The sequence below is a fragment of the Sphaerodactylus townsendi genome, linkage group LG07 (assembly GCF_021028975.2).
Source record: "Sphaerodactylus townsendi isolate TG3544 linkage group LG07, MPM_Stown_v2.3, whole genome shotgun sequence".
Lineage (NCBI taxonomy): Eukaryota > Metazoa > Chordata > Lepidosauria > Squamata > Sphaerodactylidae > Sphaerodactylus > Sphaerodactylus townsendi.
Window position 1 is genome coordinate 65,728,733 of NC_059431.1, and position 22,141 is coordinate 65,750,873.

The following is a 22,141-nucleotide window of genomic DNA, read 5'->3' on the forward strand; positions in this document are numbered from 1 at the left end:
CACAACCCGTTGGCTTGCTTTACCCCAAATCTCTTAAGGAGGTTCCATCAAAGTGGGTATCTCACCCACTGACCCACACCTATGGATCAGTCCCCCATGCGCAACCCACCAACAGGCTATGACATATGAACATGACTTAACAAACACTAAAATTAAGGGAGAGGAGGGTGAGAACGCATCTGGTGAAGTGGAAAGAGCGAGGTTGTGCCTGACCTTACATAGGCTGACTGGCTCGCCCTCCCAATGACGTCAGGGTGACCTCCCTGACGTCACTTAACGGGGCCAAAGGCTTGCCTGCGCGAGGTCGTGCGAGGTCAGGGAAGGTGGCAGTCTGTGATCTGGGCTGTCCCTTCCCCAGCAGCAATGGCAGCTGCGGTAAGTCGCGACTTCTCCTTTATAAGCTGCTTATTAATTAGCTGGACTTCCCTTCCAGAGTGCAGTGATTCAATAGGAGAGTGATCTGAAAGTTCTGTGGGGTGATGCCAGTAACTGATATGGGAAAAGCGTGAATCTTCTGACCTCTTTATGATGACAAGCTTGTTAGAGATTGACTTGCAGAAAGGAAATGAAAACATAGGTTTGTTTCTCATAGCTTGATACTTCTAGAATAGAACAGACAGTTGCTGGTTGGTACAGATGGTGGTCCTGTGCCTGAAAGGCTTGCTTATCCTATTTACTCAAAAGGAAGACTGTAAATTGCCCCCTGCCCAAGTTAGACACAAAAAAGTATTATTTAAAATAGCTTTAAGTATACGAATGTAATCATCCCTCCTCCTTTTTACATGGCACACCTGGGAAAAAACTTGTTTGCATTTGAATAAATTGAGTGCTTTTCCCTGACCTGGACCTGCAGCCCCTAAAGAACAGTAAGAAATCTTCCAGCCCTGCAGCCAGATGCTGCTCCTAGAATTAGAATGTTGCAATAACTGTCAGAAGTCTGTTCCTAGGTAGAAAATATGGCTCTGCCAAACAATGGCTCTATATGAAGTAGATACAATCACCAGAGTCATGTGCTTTTTATGTGTTGAAGTTGTGTAGAATTGTTTCCCTGGTTTCTTTATTACTTCATAAGCACCATGGTAACCCCTACTTAAGAACACCGTAGTGTTTGAAAAGCAGCCTGCTAAAAACGTATCAATAGATCATCAAGCTTTTGAGGTGGTGGTCTAGGAGGAAGACCGTTTCACACTGTAGTTTTTGACCTTTTTTTGCAGTTAGTATATGTTTGACCCATATAATTTGTCAGTTTTTCAACCCTTCTAGAGAGTTTTCAGTTTCCCAGTGAATGTTTCTCACTCAGTTGCACAAACTTCTCTGTTCAAGAGACATTCTTCTGTAATCTTTTTATATAAAGGTATGTGTTATTAAAGCAGACATGTAAAATCCACCTTCTGTCTCCTCACTCAGCCATTCTGCTATTTTCCTCCCTTTTATTAGATGTCTAAATGCTTTGGTTTGGATCCAGACAATAGCAAATCTAGCACGTCATAAAACAGGTCTTTCGTAATTCTTCCTGCTAATTGCAGCTCCTCCTTCTGAAAAAAAAAATCCAGTTGCAGCCCCCAAAAGCCACCCTTGGGCTTCACAGAGCCCTCAGGCATGGTATGCGTATAGTTTGTGTGTGTACACTGCCATAGAAAAGAATAAATTTGAGATATTCCACTTTCTCCCCTTCCCTTCCCAGCCCATGAAGAACAAAAGTTGCTTTTTATACCCTGCTTTTCTCTTCTTTAAGGAGCCTCTTCCCACAACAACCACTTTGAGTTAGGAGGGGCTGAGAGAGTTCTGAGGAAACCGTGGCTAGCCCAAGGTCGCCCAGCAGGCTTCATATGGAGGAGTGAGGAAATGAACTTGGTTTACCAGATTAGAGTCTGCTGTTCTTAATTACTATACCATTCTAGCTTTCTGTGCCATGCTGACTCTTGTTCTCTTCATGCAAGAAACTATGCAAAAAGCAGAATGACTGCCACTAACTACCCCTGCGATTCCATTCTTTTTTTCTCTCTTGCCTCTCAGAAATGGCTTCTGTGGGTCAGGATAAGCCAATGCAGTGGGAAAGAAGAGCAGGGAAAAAGTTTACTGAACTCCAGTTTACAGTTCTCAGGATCAAAGCCTCTGGTTTTACCATAAAGTAGAGGGCAGATATTAAATGAATGTTTGTCGTCGTCGTCCCCCCCCCAATAATAAAGGCAGAGGGGAGACGGCACAGCAATTATATTCACTTCATTTACAATCTGCCTTTCTCATTAAGACTCTGATGAGACTGTGTTACAGACTTGCAAATACGTGTTTCTATTGCCATAGCCTATGGCAGCTGTTGTGCCCTTTCAGTGTGCTAACGTTTGGTTAACATGAGGCACAAAATATTAGCAGGCCTAGAGACTTGCAGTATGGGAATAACACACGTTATGGGAATAACACATGTTAAAAGCCAGAATCGGTATTAATTGGACACTCCAGTGGGAAAAGGGTGATGGAGCAAGAAGTTGGTTTGGATAGTGATTTGGACAATAATTGTGAAACTAAACATTACAGTGGCGACAGAGTTAGAACGGAATAGTGAACATAACTAGATAAGATGTTGCAGATTCATAATTCTAGTAAACTTCTCTAAACATTTGGGGGTATTGTTTTAATTTAGACAATATAGCTGAGAGATGTTAAAGCCGCTGTCCCTTTGTTTGTACTTTCCTGATAATAATCAGTCCTTCTGGGAGTTCTAGCTTTTCTGGTAGAGAGATCACATAGTTAGCGGCATGCTTTTACTGCTGGAACAAATAGATGCCAGTAGAAGCTAACTTTCATTGGGGAGAACGTTCAAATTCTCCCCCTTCTCCTCAGTACAACAGTCAAGAAAGTGTAGTCATGTGGGAGCCCACTCTATGCTTCCTGTGTGTTTCCAGTCCCAGTTCCTGCTGTTCTGTGAATATTCCGTTTTTAAAAAGTCAAGCAGTAATTGATACTGCAGCCTAGCTCTTTGATTTATTTTGAACTATCTTGCATGCAGGCCAGAAGCAGCTGAAACCTACGTGTATATAAGTAGGCTGCTGTGCCTGCTACCTGTCTTTTGCACCCACTCTGATAGGTGTAGCAGGACAGCAAGGGGCAGGCCACTCAGAGGTGAAGAGGATTTCCCTAGCAGGTTCAGGAGTTTGCTTCTGTCACATGACCCTGTCACCTATAATATGCTTACATCTCATTGGGTCCCTGCCACTGTTTGGAGGTTAAAGATGGGTCCTGGATTTGGAAAGGTTTCCCAAATTCCTCTTAGTACTAACCAGTTCTCAGTACCTCCTTTCTCCATAAGATGTGGAGTTATGAAATCTCCTCTTTCATTATACAAATGTGCTAGTTTTTGTAGTCCTTGTCTATGTAGAGATCTTATTACTTGGCCTCCCTCCTTGCCGACCATGCTCCCTATTGGTGCCGTGTCCAGGATCCCTGGCATCCATTTCCCTTTCCCTTTCCATTTCTCCCAAATCTCCAATATCACTTTTCGAGGGCCTATTAGTTTTTGTCTTTCTGTTTTTGAACAACTTGAGTATATTCCAAAGCTACCAATATTCAGATTTATCTCATTTTCAAATTTAATCCATCTATCTTTTTTATCTATTTAGATTCCCATCAAACTTTTTATTTGAAATGCCTCATAATATTCCTGTAGTTTTGGGAGTCCCCAACCCATTAGATTTTTAGACATATAAACTATTCTGTTCATCACCCTTGGTTTCTTTTGATTAAAAACCCATAATTTAATTTTCTTATCCCATTCTTCAAACTGTTTCTTCTTGATCTCTAACGGTAAAGTATGAAATAGTTCAGCTTTGGCATCATACACATTTTTAGTGCCATAATTCTCCTAGAAATAGATAGATTCTTTCCTTGCCAATCCTTTAGTTGCTTTGTTATTTTTTTCCATATTACTTCGTAGTTATATTTAAACATCTTTTTATTTGTTAATGTTATGCCTAGATATTTGATCTTCTTCACCATTTCCTTCCCTAGTGTTTTCTTTTCTATATTTATTCCCAAGATTTCTGTTTTCTCCATGTTTACCACCAAACCAGAATGTTTTTGAAAATCATCTAATATTATTTTTAATTCTCTTAAAGTTTCTACAGGGTTAACTGTTATTAGTAATAAGTCATCTGCAAATAGATTTAGCCTTATTTCTTCTTGATTAATTTTATAGCCTTTGATCCTACCATTATTCCTAATTCTATCTGCTAAGTATTCCATTGCTACTACAAAGTGATGGAGAGAGTGGACATCCTTGTTTCACTCCTCTTTCTACATTAATTTCTTCTGACCATCCATTGTTTATCCTGATCTTCGCTTTGCTATTCTTATATAGTTCTTTTAATACCTCTATTAAACCCTTTCCAAATCCTGTCTGTTCCATTATTTGGAATAAATATTTATGACTAACTGTATCAAAGGCTTTATAGACATCTAACTTTATTATGGCATATTTTTTATCCTTTCCATGTTCCATCACATTCAGAACATTATTGGATAGCTAATATCTCTATCCCTCACAAACCCATCTTGATCTTGGGCAATATCTTCTTTATCCTGTTTGACAATATTTTAGTAATTTAGGTTAAATCCTGACATTTCTATTTACAGATATCTCTTCATGAGACTTCAAACGTTGCTACCAGTCATAGTAATTGATACTGGACTTATGGTGTGATTTGAGACTGCTTTCTGAACAAGATACTGGAGTTCATTTTAAACTTTAAACTTTCTGCAATGTTAGTATGTAACAGACTTCCAACCCATGGCTACATGATATTCTCTTGGCTGCAAAATGTATTTTTCAGAGAACAAATTCACTTGCTGCATTAGAAGAAGAAGAAGAAGAGTTTGGATTTATATCCCCCCTTTCTCTCCTTGAGGAGACTCAAAGGGGCTTACAATCTCCTTGCCCTTCCCCCCTCACAACAAACACCCTGTGAGGTGGGTGGGGCTGAGAGAGCTCAGAAGAGCTGTGACTAGCCCAAGGTCACCCAGCTGGCGTGTGTGGGAGTGTACAGGCTCATCTGAATTCCCCAGATAAGCCTCCACAGCTCAGGCGGCAGAGCTGGGAATCAAACCCGGTTCCTCCAGATTAGATACATGAGCTCTTAACCTCCTATGCCACTGCTGCTCCTTAGATGAACAAGGCTTCTTTTCTATTGATAAATTCCAGTTCTATTTCAAATCAGTAATTGCCAAACCACATCTGAAGCTTATTGTTTCTCTCTCTGTTTACAGAATGCAGCTGCAGCAAAGAGAGGTGTGTGTGTGTGGGGTGGGGGGGTGTTAAGGCTTTTGTTCCATTCGCTATGAGAAAGGCTGGGCCCTGGTTTGTGACTTTTGGGGTTTTTTTGCATTTATGGTAAGCAAATTAATAATTCCAGTTGCCCTTATGGCAGCAAGGTAGCAGGGAAAGAAGCACATACAGTATAAAATGGCAAAGTCCAGCTCCATCTAACAGTGCATAGGTCAATGGGAGGAATTCTCCAGCTGCTTCTGCAGGTTACAGTTTAGTCCATAGTGCTGCTGACCTGAGGGCAACTGGTGCTTATATTAGAGAAACAGGGGAATACTGGTTTGAAAGCCTGGGTTAAAACCCAAGCTTCTGTGCAATGTACTGGTTTTGAGCTAAAGCTACAGTATATGGCATGTAGCAGAAAGGAAAAAAAGCATGCTGTAAGTAAGAAACTCAGAGACCCAGAGTGGTGTGGTGTTTAAGAGTGGTGGACTCGAATCTGGACAACTGAGTTCGATTCCCCACACTTCCACCTGAAGCCTGCTCAAGTGACATTGGGCCACCTCCAAACATCTCTTACCTTGAAAACTCTCCATAGATCAAATGTTACTTGAAAGCAGTTTCCACCAAGCAAACGGCAAAGTTTGATTCTTTACTGTTTGAACCTTCACTGTTGCAGTATATGCCAAATATCAAGGGTAATCTCTGGTGCTTATGTTCGTAGAGATGCAGGTGGTCTTACTTCTCTTTTTCTGACACCACAAGGTCCTTGGTGACACCTTTCATGAAGAGATCAAAGGAGGAGCTCATAAATGTGCATAATGACTTTTGCAAGCTGGATTACTTTGACTGTGATCTGGAAACTCAAACTCGTCCAGCATGTGGCAGCCAGACTCCTCACTGGAGCATCCAGCCAGGACCGGATCACTCTGGTCCTGTACCACCTTCACTGGCTGCCGATCGAGTTCCGGATCATGTTCAAAGTTCTGGTTTTAAATTTTAAGGCTGTGACCTGCATATCTGGGGGACCGTGTCTCCCCATATTGCCCCACCAGACCCCTCCACTCATCAGAGGAGTGCCTGTTAGAGGTCTCTGGCCCTAGAAGTGCCCAGCTGACCTCTACAAGGGCCAGGGCTTTTACGGTCCTGGCCCCCATTTGGTGGAACAGGCTTCCTAGAGAAGTCCAGCCCCTTCAGGACCTACAGGAATTTTGCAGGGTCTGCAAAACAGCCCTGTTCACTCAAGCTTATCCATCTGGCCAGCCAGGGAGACTGTAATTGTAAGTGTTCCATCTGCTTCAGCCTCTCATGGGTATGGTGGAAGGGGGGGGGGTTATCACCATCTGTTTTAATTAAATTATTAGATCTGTTCTAACAAATTGATTTTATGTATTGACACTTTATTGGTGGTAGTATTGTGTACACCGTCCTCAGCCCTTTGTGGGAAGGCGGGTTACAAATGCAATAAAATAATTAAATGAGAATAATTTTTAATTTTCCTTTCTGTTCTGCCTTGAAATGTTAATGAAAAGTTGTTATACAGTTTTAAAATTGTTGAATCCTATACAGATATGGTCAGTCACAAGCCTTTATTGGCATAAAATAAACATACAAAATCAGCATACAAAATTTGCCCATTATTGCTCACAATTATAGACACTGGTACTAAAATACTAAATACTAAAATATATACATGGTCCTTCTGTAACTATAGGACATTCCTTCAGCTAAGTTAACTCACTTAAACGTCATCGGATACTGACAGAAGCTAGCAAAATTACTGCTGGCTATATGTGGTCATAATACATAGACATTGGTTGGTATTCATCTAGACTTACGTCTATTATTGTTAGCAGAAATTTTGCTACATTCTCACACACTGTGGGATCCATGTTGTTCAAAAGCATAGGTATCTTATACAGATATGGTACTGAAATCCAAAATATAATGCCATCTACCTTGTGAGATGCTGCTCTGTATATTTTCTAAAATTTAGATGCTCAATGTCTTCTATGTGACTTCACTATTTTCTCTCATTCTGAATTCTCGGGCACATTAACAGGGTAGACCAATTTTTTTATTCTTGTCTGTTCATATTTGCATTTTTAGCTGCTCTTGAACAACATCGATAACTCATTAACGTTACTAAATGTTTGAAATGTTTTTTTCCAAAATTGTTAATTCTTTTTCCTTGCAATGCCGTATGATTCAGATGCTTTTGGTTTCATGTTTAGGTGTCTGCCACTTTTGCAGCAAGCTTGGTGACCAGTCCTGCCATTGGAGCACATCTGTCTGCTATATATGGAGATAGCCTGGTGGTGCTAGTGGCTACAGTAGTGGCTATTATAGACATCTGCTTCATCCTGCTGGCTGTACCAGAATCCCTGCCTGAAAAAATGAGGCCACTTTCGTGGGGAGCACTGATATCATGGGAACAAGCAGACCCTTTTGCAGTAAGCTACTGTTTTAATCTGTTATCATTAGAGAAAACTATTTTTTTCTTTATAGACTGTGCACATATATATACAGTGTCTTGACAGTGTCTTATATTAATTTTTGCTCCCAAAGATGAGCTATGTCTTATTTTCAGGGGATGTCTTATTTTTCCTCTGCACAGCTGCATGCTCTGGTGTTCTGTTCGACGGGCATGCTTCCAAACAAAAACTTTGCTACGTCTTACTTTCGGGGGGATGCTTTATATTTAGCACTTCAGCAAAACCTCTACTATGTCTTATTCTCAGGGGATGTCTTATTTTCGGGGAAACATGATATATATATATATATATAAAAATCCAAGGACCTCAGAGCAGCATACTTTATTATCTGGTTCTGTTTTTTATCTTGTAGTAAGCCTGAGGTGCAGGTTAGACTGAGAGAGTGACCTCCCGGAGATCAGTGAAGTTCAGGCTGAGTGGCAATTAAAACCTCAGTCTCCCAGGTCCTAGTCCAGCAGTTACATTACACTAATTCTCCAAAGTAAATATGTCTTCAGCAATTTTTAAGTACTAAATAAATCAGATTCCTGCTGGGAATATCTTCCAAGAGCAACTCCTACTTACGGCAAGTTACCAGGCAACAGGTTTCCAGGGGAAAGGCCATAGCTCAGTGTTTTAGGACATGCTTTGCATGTAGAAGATTCAGTCCCTGATATTTCCAGTTAAAGAATCTTAAACAGATTTTGGGAAAGTCCTTTCTATGCCTGAATCACCAAAAGCTTTTGCCAATTAGAGTGGACAATACTGATCTAAATGCACTACTGATCTGATTTGCTGTGAAGTTATTTCATATGTTCATTTTGTCCAGCACATGCAATCTGTGTAAGGCTGTGCAGATATCAATATACTGAGATGGCATGCTAGGTATGGAGAAAAAAGTATTTTTGTTATTAGCTTCAGAAAGGGGAAAGGCCAAAAATAGGCCCAGTGAAAACTGTGCATGGATAGTCTCCCATGCCACCTTGGAATCCCAATGTTTGGATGTCAGAGTCAACAGCAAGCCTTCCCTCTGCTTCAGTAGTCAGAAATGCAGTGTTATGGCAGTGTATCTTTGTAGTGATAAGGTAAACAGATAAGTAGCAAGCTTCTTATCTTACTCATTGACCTAGGCAGATTTCCTGGTATATCTATATTTCTGAATATCTGTTATTTCAAACTATATATCCTACTTGCTTTTTAATCTGCTTTTTAATCATATAGTAAAGTTTGTCTATAGCACTGAGGTGCGGATTAAGTAGTTTGGTTCTCTCATCTGATAGTTCCCACCCCTAAGCACTAAATGGAAAATTTTCCTTTTCAGTTAACTGAACGGAAGCCAAAAACTGTCATTAAACAGAGAAAGGCATTATTGCTACTCTATGGGCTCTTGATACCAGAATTTCTAGGCAGTAGGAGGGCACAGATATATGACGTCTCGGACAATTTTGAATAAAACCCATTATTTTCCAATGGAAAACTTGGGGGTTCACGCTCACTGGCAGAATTGCTCTGATCCATTTGGACTTGGAGGCCAAGTCAGGAACTGCCTATGGATGCTGACAGGGTCCTTGGGAGTGTGAGGGTCACCACTTATGCTCTCGACCCATGTCCATCCTTTCTTATAGCATCTACTGGTAATTGGGAAAGGCAATTGAAACTACTTGTGAAAATCTTCAAATCCTCCCTGATTGAGGAAGTTCCCCCTAGGCCTTTGAAAGAGACCATTATTAGATCAAAGAACCTTCAATGGCTGGAGATGAGGTAGGCAATTATAGGCCAATTTCTCATTGACTTTTCCTAGGAAAGGTGATAGAGTGCGTGGTAGCAGAGCAGCTGTACGACTTCCTGGATGACCTATCTGCACTTATTTCAATCTGGTTTCACACCTGGGTTTGATACAGAGATGTCTTCATATTGTTGGATGATCTTTATTTAAAATTGGATGGTACAATCTTTATTGTTGATACTATTGGCCTTTGACACAGGACTACTCCATTAGATCTTGCTGGTGGTCCTGGACCCTGACGTTTGAAATGCAGGTTGTCAGGAGCGCCTTTTGGCAACTGCATCTGATTTGCCAATGCTCTCATTACCTAAACTTGACCAATTTGGCTGTGCTAATCCATGTTTCTATGCTCGCACAGTTCTGTGTGTGCAGCCCTTGAGGGCAACACAGAAACGATCTTCAGGAGTGTTTGCCAGGGCTTTTGAGAAAGTTTGAACAGCAGATAGCAGATATCTTTAAAGGAAAATGGGGGAAAAGATTTGGGGTTTGCTATTTTTTTTTTGGTTTTAATTGAAAATGTTTTTAGCTGTTCCTGTAAACCGCCTTGAACCATGAAGGAAGGCAGGATATGAATGTTTGAATAAATATAGCATGAAAGTTTGAGGACTCCTCCATTTTTCCAGTGAACATTTTCTTTTTGTGTAAGAAGCACCTCGCCTTATAAAACATTTCATTCTTTCCAAATGTCCAGCATGAAAATGCCTTAGGACTTCCTCAGCTTTTCTAATGGAAAAATTGGGATATTTTGAAGAGCATTCAAAAAACCACTTCTGCTGCAGAAACACATAACATTCAAGCTTGTTTCTTTTGTTTACTAAGGAACTTGTTTTTCCACCCTCAATGTTTATTTTTTCCTACCTCTCAGAGATGGCAGAACTAAACATATATGTGGTGTGGTGGCATAGTGTGCAGCTGTTTGCAATTGTTTTTTGAGCATTCTTTTTAATTGCAATTTTTCTACTTTACTATTAGAGGGAGAATGTTGAGTGCTTTTAAAGAACTGGAATTGGTGATTAATTGTGGTTCCCCCACCACCCACACCATGGACGTCCAATATTCTTATAGTTTCTCAGGAGCTTGATGAGGCTAACTTCCCCATCTTCATGACTTCTTACTCTTTACTGACTCAGCTCCTCTCAACATCCCTACTGCCTGGAGCATGTAGAGCTTTCATTAGGCTTCTTTTGGTGCTGATGGTAGTGGAGTTTTTAGTTTTACAAAGTAACATTTTTCTGTGTATTAATGAAAAGTCTCATCCTGTGGTTGGCCTGTGCATGTATGTTTTCTGGTTTAGCAATTGGTAGAAACCACCCACTTGCTACTATAAACAGTAACAAGGTGGTGGTGGTAGTGGGGGAGGGGAGGTGTCCTATGTGGACAGCATGAAAGTAACCTGAGAATTTTTTCCCCTTGACCTAAACGGTCCTCTCCAAGATTATATAAACTCTTTAGGGTCTCAAGTAATTTATCAATATTTTCCCTATTTTTTCTTCTTCCCAGCTATCCTTTTAATTAATGTTCAGCATTTTCTGCCTTAATTTTCAGATTTAAAAAAAAATTAAATATTTTTCTACATTCCTTTGAGCCCATCCAAGTTTGTAGAAATCTCTACTCCATCTGAGGATGGCCTGTTTTTTCCACCTTGCTTTTGTGACACGTCCACTTCACTGCTGAATATGGTAGTGCTGAGTAAGGTGTATACATTCAGCAAAGCCAAACAGCAAAATCCCCTGAAACATACCTTACTAGTATTTGGGGGATATCCCCCCCCCCCATTTTTTTGGGGTAACATAAGGGAGCAGAAAAGTAGATCCTGAAAAATGCCAAATATTTCCCTTCATTTTTCAGGCCACTTTTCCCCCACTGTCATAGAAAAAGATGGGGGGGGACTTCCCCCTTCCCACTCCCCCTCACTTACCTGCTGACCACTGCCTCTGAAGCCCAGAAGGGCATAGCCATGGCGCAGAGCTGAACACTGTGACCATCTAAACCAGGGGTCTGCAACCTGTGGCTCTTCAGATGTTCATGGACTACAATTCCCAATTGGCCATGCTGGCATGGGCTGATGGGAATTGTAGTCCATGCACATCTGGAGAGCCACAGGTTGCAGACCCCTGATCTAAACTGAACCCAAGTTTCAGCTGTATCCTGTTTCTTCTACCCCTGGAGGCATCTTGGAATATTGCAGGATCAGATTTATGAGACACCAAAAATTGTGAATTTCTGAAAAAAGCAACCAGATAGTGTTCGATTTTTGTTTGAAAAATTCCAGGTCTTTGAAACCTAAACTTGAAAAATACTTGTGGAAAAATGGTGTATAACCTTAGTGTATATATGGTGTATAACCTTTTAAAACAATTAAATGATTTAATCTTGTGGCTAAGAACCAGTTGTGTGAATATCAACCAGGCATTTGTCATCACCCTTGATGGGTTCAGTTGTATGTATTTGGCATTTTTAAAGTGGTTTCATCTTAATGACGGCATTTATCAAGCATAATCTGTTCTTGCTTTGAACATTTAACTTATGGCAAGTAAGATCCAAAAGTTAGATACATTCATAGTTTTGTGAATGATAAGTATGTTAATTTTTTTACATATTTTATTGTTAAAATCATATATTCATTGAAATAGCATTATATAAACTATAATTGTGCAGAACAATAGTTAAAAATCCGCTGATATATGTTCCTAACTAACCACATTATTTTATGCATTACTGCTAAATTGAAATATATTAAATTTCTTCTTCATACTTTTTTACAAAATGTTTTTACAAAATGTTTTGTCATCCACTTAAAATGGTACTGGCTTGGTGGCTCACATGGTCTCATGTTTATTTTTCCTCATTTTTTTGGCAGTCTTTGAGAAAGGTTGGAAAAGATTCTACAATCTTGCTGACTTGCATCACTGTGTTTCTTTCTTATCTTCCTGAGGCTGGCCAGTATTCTAGCTTTTTTCTATATTTGAGACAAGTAAGTAACAATTTCTTCTGAATATTTTACTATTTCTGCAAAGTTGTAGCTGATCAGGTTTTTTTTTTAAAAAAATTAGAACGCCATTAAGGAACAAGGAAAATAGTAAACTATTACATCATCTGCGTAATATAGACTTATATCAGAAGGAGCATCTTCAAGAATTAAAACATCAGATGGGACAAGAGCAAGAATGTGCAGCATTCTTTTCTACTGTAGAAGCCACACCTCCCCACCTTTACTGCCTTTGAAGTTCAGGAGAATCAGAAGTTCTGCGCAAGGAACTGTTATTTATGGAGGAAAATCTACTCTTGTAGAACTTCTGTAATGTGTACATGTGCCTGCAAGAGTTTTCTGGGAGGTGATCAAAGGCATGGCTGATGCTTGGCATAGTAAAAAATTTTCAATTTAAAAGTAATATAATATACTTAGTTTTAAAGCTAATTTTGCGATCACTGGCCTAGATAGGATTCTTTATGACAACCCACAGCCTATTTAAAGGCTAGAGTAACTGTCCCCTGTCTCAGACCTAGTCGGCCAGCCCTCCACTAGCAGATGTAAGTAGGAAGGGCAAAAGTTATAAAAGCAGCCTCCAGAGACCCTGTCCAGGTTCTCAGGCTGAATAAACTGAAAAGTATCCCAAACAGCTAGATAAATCAGCAGCCTACCGCTATCTGATGCTGTCACTCTTATTGTAGAGTCCAAATAAAAAAAAATACAGGAGATTGTTATTTGTAAAGTCCTGAGCAAAGTGGCTGCAGTGTGCAATCCACCTCCCAGATCCCAAAAGTCCCTGATCACTTGGAACAGTTAAGTTGGTTTACATGGTAGAGATACAGTGATGGTGGGAACGTATTGTTTCTTTGCCACCATCACCTCCTCAGAGTATGCTGTAAAATGAGCTTTCACCTGTATCTTGTTGTATTGTCCCATTTCTTCCTTCATTATCACTCTAGCCATCTCCCTTTTCTTTTCGTTGCCTGCAGCCCCACAGTAAACCAAAAAGCTACCTAGGCTGTAACTCTTCAGAGAGGGCTCATGTGAGTGATTGTGTCAATCACCTGGGCTATTTCTCCATTGCAGATGTCCAGCAGGATACTGACAGAAGCACCAGCCATAGCAACAAGAAAATCCTAGAACCACCTGAAAGCCATTTAGATTTATCTGGCTATGGGGGTGGACCATTTTCCTCCACCCCTGCAGAGTTCTGGTATCCCTGTAAGTCTAAACCCAAGCAAACAGTGATCTGTACACAACAAGGGAACCATCCTCAATTCTTCCCCCCTCAGATTGCACTACTCTGCCCAGAACAAAATATCCAGTCAAGAGTGTGACTTGCACAGCTTCCTTGAACCACAAAAAAGGTGGGATAAAAATGTTTTAATAAATAAATTATTGCCTAAGAGTGGCCATTGGTTATCATGGAGACCAGGAAGTGCTGTGATTCTCTTTACCAGAGAACCTCAGCATGGCTGTTGAAGTTCCCCAGGACAGCCAGCCTAAGGGTCCTCAACACCTTCTCTTTCTGCTCAGGCAATGAGGTGAGTGGTGTGCCAGCAGAATCCGAATCCTGCCTCTCAATCCTAATATAGGTACCCAACCATCAAACTAGAAGTGTCCTAGACAGGGTATTGTGCTAGGGGATAGTGTGACATCACTCTTTCTCTAGATTTAGAAATTAGGTGCTTAAATTTCATACCTTGTAAACTTCTTTTTAATATACTTTTATTTTTATAATTAAGGCTTTTGGGACTGCTAGGTCTTATAGTCCTCAATGAGAGCAATGGCTGCATTCAGGGTGCTACCCAGCATTCATGTAGTTTGGGGGGGGGGGGGTTGGGGGCGGTATTGGCTTGAAGGAATCCCACACTACGTTTGATGAAAACAACTAAGAAATAGATTTATTTCAGTGGTATGCATGGTTTAGTTGTTTCTGTTTTCTTTTCTCCAGTCTAAGAATTATTGTTTGATTCAGATGTATAACATGGAACAGAAAACCTTTTAGTTTTTAACTCAGTTCAGAGAGTAGTCATGTTGGCCTGTAGTGGAACAGCTAGATTCGAGTCCAGTAACACATTAAAGACCTTATGATTTTTGAGGTGTGAGCTTTCAGCAGTCCAAGCTTCCTTCATCAAACTATTGTTTGACAGAAACAGCACCCAACCCTACCAATCTACAAAATGCTTACAGTCCTGTCAAACCAAACTCCTCCCACCAAAATCCAAACATCCCCAACTCTTGTCAGCTGGCCAACAGTTAAGTTGCCAAACTCTCCCCCTTCCCCCTGCTCTTTTCAACATTCCACTCCACCACTTGAAAGTAATTGGTTGAGTTCCTTGGAGAGTGGAACTTGAAACCATCCATCACAGGTCGTTATTGTAGGCAGTATAACAATCCAGCCTCCCTGCTGGTCAGAGCTATTCTGATGAATCATTGAATACCCTAGGGGACTCAGTGGGGAAAGGCTAACCACTCGCCTAACCATGTCTCAGTGATACATCCCTAGTCATAGCTCCTTAATGGCTGCTGCTTTTTGCTATGACTGACCTGGCATTTAGCAGCAGAATTTCATAGCCTGGCATGTTGTTAATATGGTTACCGATATCCAGCATCTCTGTCCCTTCCCCTTCTCACTTGCTCTTCTCACATCACTACTCCACATACCAGGAATCATAGCATGCTAGAAACGTTTTATGTTTCTGAACTGACAATTTCTGATAGACAAAGCAAATGGATAGAATCCTATTGAAATTTTCCTCACGTGGAATTTTAGTTAGAGGTATATAATGTACATAATGCTCATTGAAATGTAGGTATAAGAATGATTGCAACCTTAATGTGACAATGTATGTGGAAAAGAGTATTCAACATTTGATCACACTTATGGAGTCTAGTTTATTACTGTACTGTAAATCATTTTATTTTTAAATTTATTTTGATTTAACTGTTAATGTGTCTGTAATGGACTATGGCTACATACAAATAAATCCATTCATTCATTTTTAAACATGTTATGAAGGTCATGGGATGTAGTCCATACTGTAGATCCTTCGATTGAAGTAAGAGCAGAATAATGACCAGTCAGTAATAAAGAGAAAGTAATAAGGTAAGATGTAGAATGGAGTCAGGGAAGAATAAGTCATGCCAAAGTGCTTATGTAGAAATGTTTGTTTGCCAAGAAAGAAAGGTCTAAGTGGTTTATCAGTCATATTTATTCACTTCCATAGTATATGAAAGGTACACAGGAGGACCAGCTGAAGCAATGTGTGGGGGAAAGTAGTACAACAATGAAGAAATTCGGCATTATCAATTTTGAAATAACCTGAAGCAGCAGTTTGTTCACTTAAAAGTTTGCTTTAATGTTGCAGTCCTGAGCACACTTAAAATATGAATAGAATCTGCCTCGTTAAAAAGTTTAGAAATTCTCTTTAGTTTAGAAGGAAGGTGTTACCATATCCCCCCCCCCCCACATATATGTATTCAGAATCATGTGAGGAATTAACTCGTGTATTTGTCAAAGAATGTAAAACCAGGCTCTTCTACTTAAAGAAGTGGCCTGTGAGCAGTGAGTTTCAGCTGCAAAAAGCTGACAGAAACCTCATTCAGATGGAACATGTAGTTTATTGAGGGATTTGATATAGTAGCTAAGAAGCTAGGAATTTTACCGTAAGCAAATACTAAACCAAAGCACAGATAAATAGTGCATTGCTTATCCAAACTAACACTTTAACTACTAAAAATTAATCAAAGCTACTCCAGTTTGGAGCTGGAATTACTTTTAATTTAAAGGTACAGATATGGGGAAAATGAGGAATAGGTCAGAGGTGAAGTAGACTCTGTTGGGACTAGATGACCAGATTTCTAGATGTGAGGCCTAAATAGCAAAGTGGGGCAAAATGCCAGCTCCCCATGCTCTTTGCTTGCTTGCTTTATTTATTTATTTATTAAATTTCTTTATCACCCCTTCCCTCACAGGGGTAGGGTGGATTAACATCACAAACCTCATACAATATAAAATCCATATCAGTGGGGACTGGGTCTTGCTCATGGGGTTACACGTGCAGTAGATACATTCAGACTGGGTGTGAGTGTGCACGCGCACAGATGAAAAGTGGGTAGTGGGGCAGCAAACCAATAAGACATATCAAGGAAGAACTGAGATTTGTTTCACAATGTGTTAGAGAGTAGGGCACATCCTACTTGAAAGGAAAACAATACTTGCATAAGGTATTGGTGACTTCTCTTATGTAAGATGAGTTTAATTTACAGATCAAAGGTAAACAAAAAATTAAACAGATCAAAGGTAAGCAATTTCCTCCTTGCGGCTTTTGTTTACTGAGTGACTGAGTGTTGCCTTTTACATGTGACTACAGCCACTCTCTTTTCTTTTGCAACTCTAAATTTGGTGATGTTAGTTACCTGTTTAATGTACTTTTGAATTCTCATTCTTCCAAATTTGATTTTATGAAAAGTTACAAAAATTGAGCCGATCAAAAGAAGTAGACTAACTTAATCACATTCTTAGTGGAAAGCAGCCAACAGTTATCTTTGGTTTTGTCTGCAGGTCATAAGATTTGAAGATGCTAGCATTGCTGCATTCATAGCAGTGGTAGGAATTCTATCTATAGTTGCTCAGGTAAGTGTGTGTATATGTGTATGTGTGTGGGTGTATGATTTCAGAAATAAATACATTTTTGGTGATTATTAATAGAAGACAAATATTTCTCATCATGTCATAATTTTTCATTTTTATATAGAAAACAAATATTTGGATGCTGTTTTTAATGTATCTTTTCACATTAAGGAATCTGAAAATTCAGTCCTGCATTTCTTTCTCATCTGTTTCCAAGGATGTCTTACAAGCCACTTTTCTTATGGCTGTTAAGAACTGTCAGATGTTTACGAACAATAAGACATGCTAACATTTTTGTCCGTAAATCTGAGAATGTGCCTGTGATGATGCTGAACTTGCGCTCTGTTTGTGCAGTTCTGCATACATAGAATGCCTGCTTTCTGGCCTGTGGGACAAGTGAAAGAACACTAGTTAACAGTTTTGTTAAACATTCAGTCAAAGAAAAGAATCTGATTTTTAATTAAGATGAATAAATGTTTTGCTTTTTTGCCAGTTTACAGTGGTGTGTTTTTTAAGTTCCTATCCCAGTTTAAACTGAGAAGTTAATTATAGTCTGTTATTAGAATGGTATGTTTTGTATCCTGCAAAGGTCAGGATTAGTAGAAGTATAAAAAGTGGTTATGGGGGGGGTGTGCTTTAAAGTCTGAGACTTTATTTAATCCACACAAGTACAATATAAGCACAGCCTGTGATATGACAGACTGAATAGGCTTTGTTTGGTATAGAATGTGGGCTTTGTTTTTTTTTTTTTTGCCAAAAGTCTGTCTGGGGTAACAAGTTCCTTTCCGCTTGACTTGAGAGCTGCCCACAAGACTTGGTGTCTGCTATCGTGAGAGAAACCTGAAGAATGTGTCTCTTTCTCAATGTACTGCAAAGTTAATGTGAGGGATTTGTAATTCATAGCGGAGGGGAGTGTTAGGAAGTAGGTAGTCATAAAAATAGGACGTTAAATGAGATCCGGGAGGTGGGGAGCATTGGAGATGAAAGATTTGTATGAAATACTGTTAATCGCGTTTCGAATTAAATGTTGGGTGAGCTAGTATTATGATTAAGAACTCAAATATTTTGAGTTCAAAGTCCCCAGATAAAGTTGTATCTGAGCCATGGAATCACTAAAGCTACTATTTCTCCACTTTGACTCCCTTTTAATAAAGGTGGTCTGTCCTGATGGCAACAGTGCAAGGTTACTGAGAAAAAGCATACGAAGCATGCAAGAAAAAGTGCTAAAGTTTTGTCCCTTTATCAGTATACATAGGTCATATTTTTTTACTTCAAACAACTATGAATATGAATTTGAAAATTTGAAATAAACAACTCTATGAATTGGTACCCTTCTTAGCATTATAGGACTACAGTAACTAAAACTCTGAAGCTGAAGTTTTTAAAACAATGTTATTTCTTGTTTTTGTAGACTGTATTTCTTAGTATCCTAATGAGGTCCATAGGGAATAAAAATACAGTACTCCTTGGTCTTGGCTTTCAAATGTTCCAGTTGGCCTGGTATGGTTTTGGCTCTCAGTCTTGGTAAGTCCTTCTTTTAGAACAGGCATACCCGAGTAGGTTTAAAATGTTCTTGCAAACCTATTAGATTGATTAACCAATGTGGGATGGGAAGTCTTCTAGTAGCTTTATTTTTCTGTGGAAAAAGTTTCCATTTCTAAAGATTAATTATTTCATAAAATTGGATGCCAGTGCTAATGCAATATTAAACAAGCCTGGTGATTAAAATTGTTTTTCAGTTTATGATACCTAGGAATTGAGAGTACGAGTGTGCTTTATGATTTGTAAACACAGTCGACAACAACATAAGTACATACAATAGTACAAATAAAAATCAACTTAAAAGTTCACCTGATTGGTGCTGCGGGTCTAATCATAAGGAAAGCTAAAATTCTTGCTTTCTCTTTTTGGCTGTCAAGTCACAGCTGACTTATGAAGATGCTCAGAGGTGGCTTGCCGTTGTCCATGTCAGAGGTGGCTTGCCGTTGTCCATGTCATACCCCTGGTATTCTTTAGAGGTTTCCCATCCAATTGCAAGTCTGGTTCACTGAGTATGTGTGACTGGCCAGTGGTCACCCAGCAAGTTTCCATAGCAGAGTGATGATTTGAGCCTGGGTTTCTCAAGTTCGAGTCCAACACCTTCCATTCCACATCCTCTATCTGGCATATATACATTTGAAATAGTTAAAACAGTACAGAAATTACAAGTCATTATGAACAAATAAACGTAAAATAAAATGCATATATAGAGATGCAATGAATTAAGCTAATATGAGTCCAACACCTTAACCATACACCATGCTGGCTCTCTTTCTCTTACATATTGAAAGGAATATTGTAATCACTCATCTGAGAAGTGATGCCAGAGTGACAGTGAATTTGAGGTATCTTAGTGTGTTTTGTGGAAGAGACTTGCATTCTGTTGAAATAGATGAGTGGGCAACTTAATCCATGGCATATGATATTCCCTAATACATTGGGTGTGCTATAAATCGTGTGACAGCATTTTTCAGTAATGGAAGTACTTGCTGCATTTTCTTTAAATTCTTATATGTAATATTCCAGTAAAATAATTTCTATATATGAAGTATTTGACATACTGTCTTTAAACGCTTATGGGTAGTATTCTAGTAAAATCATTTCCACATAAGGCTCTGAATTAATTTGTGAGCAACCTTTACACTACAGTATGTTTTTCCTAATGAAATTTAGTTCAAATTTGTGCTATTGGGTCACAAAATTAACATGAAATACTTTCAAAATTATATTTATCAAGCAAACTTTTAATGTCAAAGTGAACATACTTAATCAGCTCGCACTCTGTGATAAGCAGTGTTTAATTTCCTCATTTTAATTTTTACAGAAAAGCCATGTCTCTGGTTTATAAACACATTGGGATTTGTTACTTATATCTAATAGACTACAGCTTTTAACATGAACCACTGTTTAAACAAACGTATTACGATGCAAGACAGCCACAGGTTTATTTCTGACTCTGCCCTAAAATGTAAAATGATCTTTTGTCAGAATTGTCATTAATTTAAAAGTTTTTTAAAGATTAAAATTCCTCTAGAGATGGCAGAAAGCATAAAATTGGGGGGGGGGTGGCTTTTTAAAGTGAGAAAATGAGTTCTACTGCTTATCTTTGGATGATGTGGATAGCAGTGTTCCCCCCAAATTAAATGGTTGGAAAATATCAAATCCTTTTTTCGAAATACATTATCTAGTCAAAGGAGAAGTAGTGAGTTCAGAAAGCTAAAGAACATTTCATTTTCAGTTGCCTATATTTTTCTCTGGCATGTGAAGTATATTACCTGATCATAAATGGCAGAAAACTCTTTTGAGCAGGTGAGATGAAATAACAGCTGGGAGATCTGGCTTGTGCTTTTGAGCTGTGCCTTCTCCACCGTATTGTGTAATGGTACTACATTGTGCCTTGTTTTCAGGATGATGTGGGCAGCAGGAGCTGTGGCAGCTATGTCAAGTATTACATTCCCAGCAGTTAGTGCTTTGGTGTCTCGAAATGCAGACGCAGACCAACAAGGTAAATACAATAACATGTCTGTTTCCCCCCGGATGCTTCTTATATAGAGCTATTTTCTTTCTGAATCAAATTGCTAGCATGTTAAAGAATAAATGTGAAGTATTGGAAGAAATCCTTGAGACAGTGCTGTAGTCCCATGTGAACGCAAAGAAAATCAGTCGTGTATGTGGTAGTACTTTACAGTTATATCCTTAGAAAGGTATGATGTAAATAATCACTAAAGTGGATTTTTATAAAACAAGGCTGTAGGAGAGGGGTATGAGTGTGATTTTGAAAATTTTAGGTGAAATCTAGTGAGACTTACTATTTATGAAGTTAGCTTTTGGACAAAGATTTCCTGGGTTGAGACTGGGCTGACCTCTAGATGCAGTTGCAAGCTATGTATGAGTATGTAAGAAGAGGGGTATTATTGGAACAGAGCATTACTCCATGCATCATGCCAGACTCATTTACCATCAACCAAAAAAGCCACATGGTTTCTGTCTGCCCTGTTGTTCACTCCCATAAAATACACACTATAGTAATATGAGATGTAGATTTGTCTCTCCCCACCACTTTTGAGCCTTGGATATCTGGAGTGGGGGGAGGGCTTCAGTCCCCACCGTCCTCTCCTCAGCAAGTAGAGCAGTAGTTCAAACAAGAGAGTGAGATGGCCAGAGTGGCTGGAGGACATCAAGATGGTTGAGAAGAAAGAGGAGTAAACTATCACTTCACTGTGGCCAGCTGACCACTTTCCCAGGTGGTTGTCATGATGATGATAGTTTTGCTGTCTTCTCTGTATACAGCTTCCAGGAAAAAAGGGATTTCTTAAGATGAGCTCTGGGATTAGAGTGCAAATGCTGTAGGGGTGTCACTGAATAGAACTGGCCTTTACTTTCATCAGTGTCTGAGAGCATGCAGCTTAGGGAAGCTTGCAGATTACCCATTCTCTAGTTGTTTCTGAGGGGGTTATTTCAAGATATAAACTATCTGACTATCACAAGCCCTACTGGGCAATGTTGTTACCGACTTAGAACATGGGGGACAGGTGCCATATTGAGGAATGGTACTCAGAAGAGTCACAGATGGCATGTCAGAGAGCCTTATGTTACTGTCATTACAGTTTAATAGGTAGGATAAGATAACTAGTTTTTGTGGAATTACACAGGGAGGGGAGTTTTGAAATTTTTGCTTTTTAAAAAAAAGTTGAGTACAAAAAAAAGAGTCCTCCTGAGGTCTTTTTATAATCCTTTTTCATAGCATTGGAAGGCACTTTGGATACATAGAAAGTGAAAGTTACTCCACCTAGTGGTGAAGTAATGTCTGGTAGAATACAAAACTATTTTGTAAAGCAGTTAGAGTATGGCATTAGTGCATTTAATATCCGTCTGCCACCAATAGAAATTCTACAACAAGATCTTATTAGTTTAGCAAATAATAGTGAAGCAGGAATGAAATTTCCTGTCCATTAAGTTGTATGTTGGTGATTCAGTT

General features: G+C 39.3%; 1 protein-coding gene across 3 annotated transcripts in view; it reads left to right on the top strand.

The window, feature by feature from the left end:
• MFSD14B (major facilitator superfamily domain containing 14B) overlaps positions 1 to 22,141 on the top strand; it is a 48,405-nt gene that overhangs the window by 21,638 nt on the left and 4,626 nt on the right. For all 3 annotated transcript variants that reach the window (XM_048503485.1, XM_048503486.1, XM_048503487.1), the window contains exons 6-10: positions 7,492 to 7,710; positions 12,378 to 12,491; positions 17,056 to 17,127; positions 18,536 to 18,648; positions 20,571 to 20,668. In XM_048503485.1, coding sequence (XP_048359442.1) covers positions 7,492 to 7,710; positions 12,378 to 12,491; positions 17,056 to 17,127; positions 18,536 to 18,648; positions 20,571 to 20,668 — 616 coding nt within the window. The remainder of the gene's footprint in view (positions 1 to 7,491; positions 7,711 to 12,377; positions 12,492 to 17,055; positions 17,128 to 18,535; positions 18,649 to 20,570; positions 20,669 to 22,141) is intronic.